Here is a 9,311-nt window from a genome sequence, read left to right as displayed (position 1 = left end):
TTACATTATTCTTGATTACATTGTTTAATAATAAATAAATTAAATATTTTTATTTTATTTTAAATTTTAGTTTACAATCCTAATTCTATTTAACTTTATATTATTATAACAAAATTAAGAATAAAAAATAACATGCTCAAAATTAAAATTAAAATTCTTAATTGTATTTGATCATTAAAATCAAATAAATGAATATTATTGCATTAAAAATAAAATAATTTAAATTATATTTGGTAGATAAAAAGTAAAATAGGGAGAAAACTTATTTAAAATAAGAAAATTTAAAGATGACTTAAAAAACAATGTTTGAACTTTTAAGATTTGAAATTTTAAAGTATGCTTAAATTTTAATGATTTTTTGGCAATAAGTTACATTAAGCACGATAAACCCTGAAAAAAAATACAATATAACTGCCTAATACTTCATTTACATTTTTATAATTGCCCAACACTTCACTCATGTAACACCCTACTATACAGAACTTTATGCCAAGGATGTAAATTGGAGGTGGCGAGACACTACGACCTCTAAAAATAAAAATACCTATATAATATAATTGAAGGAACTTATAACTAGGAGTCTTGAAAGAAAAGTTAATAAAAAGCGAAACAGAAATCGCATTACTCACAAAAGATACGCCAGATTGAAAGGAAGGTTAAAAGCATATATATGGATCAGAATTCCAAGATGCAGATAACAAAATACATCCTAACAGACAAAGTAAATATTTCTGTTTCTCCAAGTCGACCTTTAAGAGGGACAAAATACAAAATATACAAGGCGAAGAATATATATATATATATATATATAAACAAAATACAAAACACCAAGTCTCAACAGAGTTCTTTACTTCTAAAGAGTCTTCAGAATGTTCAGTGAGGTGCCTCTCGACCTACATCTGAAAAACAACAATATATGTATAGAATGAGAACCTCCGTTTCTCAGCATGGTAAAGGTACCTGCATAGTTAAACAGTTAGGCAAACCAAAACAATGCACACTCAAGCAAAACATATAAATGCATACGATGTATGGCGGCTATCCTGTAGCCGATGAGTCTCATCTGTCGGTTATATACCCAAATTCGGAGCTAGTGGTGACAGAACTTTACCTTGGCCTCTTACCTGTGTCTCGAACTTTTATCTGAATCAAGTGGACAACGCCACCGTCTCTTGCCCGATCACATATATTTCAATCAAATTCAAATTTCATTTTCAAATCCATTCTCAATATCATTCAATTCATTCAAAAATCATACTTTAAAATCAATCTTCATCATCTTTCATTCAAATCATTTCTTATTATCACACTCATCCTCATCACACCTCCCATTCCATTCATCAATAATCCAAACTCAAAACATAATTCATTCTTTTTTAAATAAATCAAACTCATCAAACCTCAAAACATAATTCATTCTTTTCTAAATAAATCAAACTCAAACTGTAATCATTTTCTTAATAACTCAAAATCAAATCATACAACTCTTAAATCCAAATTTTTTTAAATAACCATTTCAAACAAAACCTCCAATTTTTATAAAAATTTCGTCAGCATCCCCTCTAAAACTCGGACTTTGCCACCCTTACAAGTTCTATCAAAACCACATTTTTCAAACTATTCTCAACTATTTTTAATATCAAACAATTATCAAATATCAAATCCTTTCTAATTTTTTTAAATAAATTCCAACATCAAATCAGATTCAATATCAAATCACCTCCAATTTCAATCATTTTCAGTATAAATTCACTTTTTTATATCAATTCAACTCTAAAATCAAGAAAATTACTTTTCATAATAATCAATAAAATTAACTTTTCAAATTCAATTTTATTAGCAACCACACACCACTCCAACAACCAATAATTCCATCAAACAAATAATAACATCCATAAGACTTACATAATCACAGAAATATGTTTTTCACATCAAATTTAGTTATAACAATTTCATAATAGAAAATAAGTTTTAAGCAAAATCCTTACCTCTATCACGATTTAATTACGTGACAAGCTTCGTTTTCTCTTGGCGTGCAATAACGACAGCCACAACCACAACTTCATTCCACTTCCGCAACAACCGCAGAAACTCTGATTGTTACATGCAACCTTGAAAACTTAATCCTATCGCAAAAACGCCTCAAATCCCTTAGCACATATAACAAAAATAACGACTAAAAGGTTTGGAACAAGGAATAGCTTACCGGACATGTCGGGTTTTGCTATATAACCGACAGATGATATCATCAGCCATAGGGTAGACATGCATCATATGCATTTGTATGCTTTGTTTGATTTCGAATTTGTTTTGGTTTGCCTAATTATTTATTGGTGATTAACTACTATCTGATCTATTTATTGTAATTGCTATCTGTATATGTGCTTCTCTTGTCTGTTTTGTTTGTGTTCATATTTGAGAGACTCCTCATATGGTGGAGGTGTGATGAGGGTTGTTTCACCCAGTGATTAGGAGGTTTGAAGGTGATTTGAAGGTGAAGAGTTAGATTAAATTTGGAATCCCTTAGATTATCGAAATTTCTGGTTCAGAATAAGTTTTAAGTTTGAATCTGAGTGTCGGAGTTCTAGAAATGCTTTTGAGTTTTATCTATGTGAACACCTTTACCATACTAAAAATTCCCGATTCTCATTCCATACATATATTGTTGTTTTCATATGTAGGATGTGATACACCACGTTGAGTTTGTTGGAGACTCTTGGAACACAAAGATCTGCCTTTGAGATTTTGTACTTTGTATTTTGTATATGTATATGTATTTATGTTCTCCACTTGTATATATTTATATTTTGTCCCTCTTAAAAGTTGACTTGGAAAAACAAAGTTTATATTCTGTATTTTGGTAAACACTTTTATTTTGTATAAGCCTTTTATCTGATCGCTTTTCGAATGTGACACGTTTCCAATCTTGTTTTATTCATCTTTTCTCTTAAAATTCTTAGTTAAATTATTCTTTCTCTTTCTTTCTCTATATATATATATTTTAAAAATTGTAACACCTCATCTTTAATCTACGTTTTAATCGTAAAACTGTGTGTAATAAAATATTATATTATATCCAACACTATATCAAACACATCCTTATTAATCGTTAATTCGTTTTATAGGCTTAGATCTAATACAAAATAATGTCAACGAACTATACATAAAATAATTCCTCATCTATTCAAACTTGACGGAAATTTTTATTATACTATTACTCAATTATTAAATAGCACGAAAATGTACTTTTGTCTATTTATATAATTGGAAAATGCTAAGAATAATGTTTTTAGAAAAAAATAAGAAATTAATTAATATATATTAATTCAAATATAAAAAAGTGCAATAATTTTATATGTCGTCCATATTCATTACGGATAAATAAGCTTATTGAGAATAATTAAATAACAAAAAACTGATAAATGCTCTTTGGAGGGATAATACAAATTCCTTGCAACAAGTTTTTAACATAGGTGATGCACATGAATCATGATGTACATCTCTTCTATTAAAAATACTAAAATCCGACTGCACCGGCGACGGTGACCAAAAATATAAGTTATATCTTCAGTCAATCCAGTCAATGCAAATAAAATTATTTTTGCCGCCGCCCCCCATTTTCAAATCCCAAGTGCTACGGCAGAATGCAGTTAAAACAAATAAAAATATTTTATAAGATGATAATACTATATTGACAAACAATAATTAAAATTTATTTTATTTAATATTTATTAATTATTTTAATAATTAATAAATATTAAATAAAATAAATTTAAAGTATTTTAATTAATTTTTTATTGTTTCCTAACAGTATCGTTTTATTAAATACTACCTCTCTCTTGTCTCTCCTTTGCAAACATCCACAAACATAAGCTTAGATTTCAATACTGGCCTCCTCAATTTAAGAGTCTCCATAATAATGGATCTAATTTATATAATTAAGATACTGGAAATGGATCATCTCCAGTAAAAAAAATACTTGAGAGAATAAAGTGTGATCTCTCGCCTTTAATTCTAGAAGTGGAATCAAAATTAAATAAAAGAGAGAAAATAATAAAAAATTAGATTAAATACTTGACAACATCCAATTTTTTTTTCACTTGAAAAATGGATCACTTCCGAACATCAATTAATAGAAATAATATATCACGTAACGACGTACCACTTTGATGTGTTATAGCTATTAGGTAGCTAGGGCGTGCGCCCTTCAGAGATGTGTTTACTATATTCCAATTTGAATTTCCTTGCATACAACATATTTTTAAACAATAATAATGTTTTAATAAAGAATTAAAGCAATACTTTTACAACAATTTTGAACTTAGTATATAACTCCCCGGTCATTTTCATTCTACGGATATTATTCAATAAATAATGCTTACTAGTTGTAGAGGAAGCATTTGGAGGTCGTTGGAATGTATTAGAACATTTATTTCGAAATAAATGCTCAGTTATGGGGAAGACATGCCGGTTGATGACACTGATGGTGGGTTTTGGACTTTAGTTCCTTAATTAATTAATTAATTGACTTGGGAAATAATTTCGTCACATTTCATATATGCTAATAAGCTTGTTCAATAATTTTGGATTGATTTCTGAATCATGTGAAGGGTTATTTCATCTATCTTTCTACAACTTGTAATTCAACGAGTCCTGCCAACTTATCGAGGGACTAAAACTAAAGTAATATTTTTTAAAAAGTATTTTGATTTAAAAATAAAACATAAAAATGTTGCACAAATTTAGAAATAATTTTATTTCTATAATTACCGACTATCATAATAATAGCCACGGTATACTCCATCTATATATTTGTGTTATTACTTATTACTATATCTATTATTTCATGTGCAAATGAAATTTCTTTGGCATACTAAATATTAAGATAGATGTATTTGGTTTATATTTGTTATTTTTAATATTTTTATTTTTAAAATTTTTGTAAAAAAATTTAAAATAAAAAATAAAAGTTTTATTGGTTTCAACTTTTTTTTAAATTAAGAAAAAAACAGAAATTGCAAACCCAGCACACATGGTAATTTTTGTATAGTTCATAAAAGGCGTAGGGTTTCTTTGTTACTATTCATCTGGTATCTTTTTTTCTCATTATTATTAAACTATATAATAATGACTTTTCAGTCTCAGATTCCCAGATTGAATACAAATAAATAATATGATCTATATATATTGAAACAGTATAATGTATAGATAACATTTTGTTAGATATTATACAATATATTTTTTTAAATATTATGTCAAAATATACATATTTTATGTTCACTTATATTAATATTGGATATTTGATCTTTTATTAAAAAAAATAAACACGAACACGCATACACGATATTCATCCAATAATAATTTAATTAAACGATCTACTTTCAACAATTTCGAAAAAATGATACTTTATATGAACTTTTAATAAAAGTGATATTAGTCTTAGAGAGTCCTGTAGTACGTAGTACAGTTTGCATGTTGAAAAATCATTTTCCTTTGGGAGCAATATAATTAGAATAAACACAGCAGTATTGTTATATTGAATTGTCTATTTTATTTTGCTTTGGGTGTCCATATTGAATTGAATTGTCTATGCAAAGAGAGGGATGGGTCAAAGCCAACATCAATGGAATTTGTCCTTTACGCTCCGTTTGTTTATGAGAATAAGATAAAACAAGACACTGAAAACAGGATAGAATAAAATATTGATAGATAAAAATACAAAATTTTGTGTTTTTGTATTCTACTTGACAATAAACTAGAATAAATTATAAAAATTTAATTTTTTTTTATTTTTTTTATTCAAAAAATTTGAGATGAAAAATATAATAATAAAAAATATAATTATGAAAAATTAATAAGAATAATAAAAAAAATAAAAAATAAGTTGTGTCTCTTGTTAGTATTTTTATGTTCTTTCTATCAGAATGTACACAAAATACAATAATTTAGTGTCTTTAAATACATTATCTCTATTCATATCTTCTCTATCAAACATAATTTTATATCTTTATATTTCTATTTTAGTATCCTGTCTTTATAAACAAATGCAACCTTGTTTATGATAACTTAGCCTAGTACAATGCAGCTGTGATGAGAGACAACACACGCAGAGGCAATAACTTTAACTTCAATGTGGAGCCAAATTTGACTTGGCATGCGCAACATAATTTATAGAGAGTTAATTCTAATTATAATAGCAGCCGAAACTAGAGGGAGTTGTCGTTTTTATTACATGCTTGATTAATGTAGCTTTAATATTGATTGGGATTTCTTTGCATATATGTCCCACTTTTGAAGAGAAAGTGAACCGTACTACCCGCTGCTTACTCATCGTTATGCTTATGCTTCAACTATATATTTCAGTTAAAAATAGGGACTATTTAGAGAAATATGTCTAAAATATTTTTTTAATATTTAAAATTTAATATATATAATTAATTAAATCGTATTATTTTTATTAAAATTAGGCTAAATAAATAAATATAATTAAAAAAATAATAAATTAAATTTTAAATTAGTCTAAATTAATATTATTTTTTATAAAAAATGANTTTTTTTATTAAATTAAATTGTCTGACCTCATTTTGACAAAAATAGCACAATTTAGTCGATTATATGTATTAAATTTTAATTATAAAAAGATATTTTTAAAACAGACGTTTTAGATGTTTTTATCTAAATAGATCTCAAAAAAGGTGAAAACTCAGATGCAGTCAACTTTATGTAAAGTTGATAACTGAAAGTCGTTAGGTAAAAATTTAGTCAAATAATTCAAATTATTTAAAGGCTCTCGACTATTAACTTAACGTGAAGTTGATTGCACTTGAGTTTTCATATTATTTATTCTTTAAAATTCAGTATTTGATCCGTTTTTTTAATTTATTATTTTTAATTAATTTAGATATTTATTTTTATTTACCAGTTATTCAAAAAATACAAAATTTTTATTTATTTTTTATTTTTTGGTTTTACTAAGTATACAATAATTTTTGTGAATAATGCGAATAATAAGCTCTAAAAATAATTCAATAAAATAAAAAAATACTCCATCATCCAAATTACCTCCTAAACCCTAACATTAGAATAATTATCCGTAAACCTAATGAATTAAATATTGAATCATTGTTAACTGTGCATGAGTAAACCAAATCGAAAAGAATAACCATTCAATTAAGAATCAACATAATCATCTGCATACCTATTAAATTGAATATCCAACATATCATATCTATTGTTTACCTTATTTTGTATTTTTATTGTCTCTCTATATTTTTTTATTATTTTTTTAAATTAAAATATTAAATAAAAAATATTTAAAAAATATCTAATTGAACTAATTCCAATTAAACGTTCACGTTTGTTATTGCTTTCACGTAACTGGCAAGATAGATATATTAATATGGCCGAAAAATAATTAATTATTTTTTATAAAATATATTAAAATATAAAATATACCTTAAATTATATGAAAATTTTACCATACTCAATATTTTTGCACTCTTGAGATCAAGCACCACGAGCTTTAGCCTCTGAAGCGGCGCGAGAGTAAGTTCTGAATTGACGCAGCGACTCAGAGCTTCCAAACTCACACACTGCTTTCTCTGCACTCGCTTTCAGCTCCTTCACCTTTGCCCTCATTGCACCACCTTCTTCTTCCACCATTACCCTTCTCACAACCCTTGCTATCTCATCCCTCCCAACCACACCACCACCCTCCGCTTCACCCCTCGCCCTCACCGCCACCCCGAGCTCCTTCGACAACATGGCAGCGTTCATCTTCTGCTCCGAGTAGAGCGGCCAAGCCACCATTGCCACCCCACCAAAGATTGCTTCAAGCACAGAGTTCCAACCACAGTGCGTCACAAAACCACCCGTCGCAGCATGTCCCAGAATCTCCACCTGCGGGGCCCACATGGGAATCACCAATCCCAATTCCTTCGTCCTCTCCACGAACCCCTTCGGCAAGTACTCCGGCGACCCGTGCCCCCCAATTCCGACGTCGAAATATGAGCCGGAAGCATCGCCCTCAATGGGTGGCCGCACCACCCAAACAAACCTCTGCATGCTGAGCTCCAATCCCCACGCAAGCTCCCTAATCTGAGCCTCAGACATGGTCCCTCCGCTCCCGAACGACACGTAGATTACCGATTCCGTCGGTTGCCGGTCAAGCCACCGCATAACCTTGTTGTCCACGTGTACACTACCCGTGTCACGGTCCGCTAACGTCCTCACTAGAGGTCCAACCGGATAAACCGGTCCATTGGTGAACCTTCGCAAGATTCCAGAGTCCCCCAGCGCCTTCGTTGCTGAGGGCTCCAGATCTTGCCAAGTGTTGATCAGGATCCCATCAGAGCCATTGATTACCTTTGAAACCTTGGAGTATCCTTCATATATGGGCCCTAGGGGGTCCAAGAGAGCTTCGAGTGTGTCTTCGAATTGAATCGGTTCGCAACCAGGGATTGGAAGCGGTTCGCGGTTCTTGATATGAGTATTCTCCACCTGGTTGGGGTCCATAGCTGAAAGGTGTATGGTGAGAGCGGAGAACCAGGCGCTGGTGGTTAAGAAGACGAAGGGTTGCATGCCGAGGTCACGTGCCATGGGAATAGCTTCTGTACCGAACAGGTCAACGACAAGAAGAGAGGGAGGGTGCTTCATGGAGAGGATGAAAGAGCGGAGAGATGGTAAGGACTCAGTCATGGTTACGACGATTCTGTCCAATAGGGAAGGGTCTGGTCCCAGTTTGGATGAAACATCTGGTTGCGGCAATTCCACCACGTTTGGGGCAGTTTTTAGATGTGAGGTTTGTTGGTGGATTTGGGAGCGAGCCGTTGCGAGATCGGTGGTGATGAGGAAGATGGTTACGTCGAAGGCGTGTTGTGTGAGGAGGCTCTTGCCAAGCTCCACCTCCGGGATGAGGTGGCCCATCCCTGGGCTGGTCAGAATGGCGGCGTGTGGCTTCTTGTCGTTGTTTGCTGTGGCCATGGCGGCTCTGCAGCTTCAGAGAGAGAGAGAGAGAGAGAGAGGTATTCTGTCAAATAATAATAACGATAATAAAAAGCTTTTATAAATGTAATCAATATAGGTCATTTTAGGAAGATGCATATTATAAGGTGGTAGCCATCTTGACTACAGTGCATGGACCATTCACCCATTGACATGCCGCAAAGGTTTCAATGTGCTCTTTAATTGGTTTGACTAAACAAAAATATTATTTTATACTAAAAATTATTTATTAAATTAATTATTATATATTCCTATATGTATATTTATATATTTATATAAACTGTTTTACATATATATAATATGTATAA

The 9,311-nt window shown here is 30.7% G+C and overlaps 1 protein-coding gene across 1 annotated transcript; it reads right to left on the bottom strand.

Moving 5' to 3' along the window:
* Positions 1–7,400: 7,400 nt before the first annotated feature.
* On the bottom strand, positions 7,401–9,071 carry LOC107487880 (UDP-glycosyltransferase 72E1). Its single transcript, XM_016108572.3, has one exon. It carries the CDS (start codon positions 8,980–8,982, stop codon positions 7,507–7,509), a length of 1,476 nt encoding a protein of 491 aa, XP_015964058.1. The 5' UTR covers positions 8,983–9,071; the 3' UTR covers positions 7,401–7,506.
* Between the last annotated feature and the right edge of the window lie 240 nt (positions 9,072–9,311).

Source organism: Arachis duranensis, chromosome 5 (assembly GCF_000817695.3).
Source record: "Arachis duranensis cultivar V14167 chromosome 5, aradu.V14167.gnm2.J7QH, whole genome shotgun sequence".
NCBI classification, from domain to species: Eukaryota; Viridiplantae; Streptophyta; class Magnoliopsida; order Fabales; family Fabaceae; genus Arachis; species Arachis duranensis.
The sequence above is the reverse complement of the archived record's forward strand: the minus strand, read 5'-3'. Positions and strand labels throughout refer to the sequence as shown.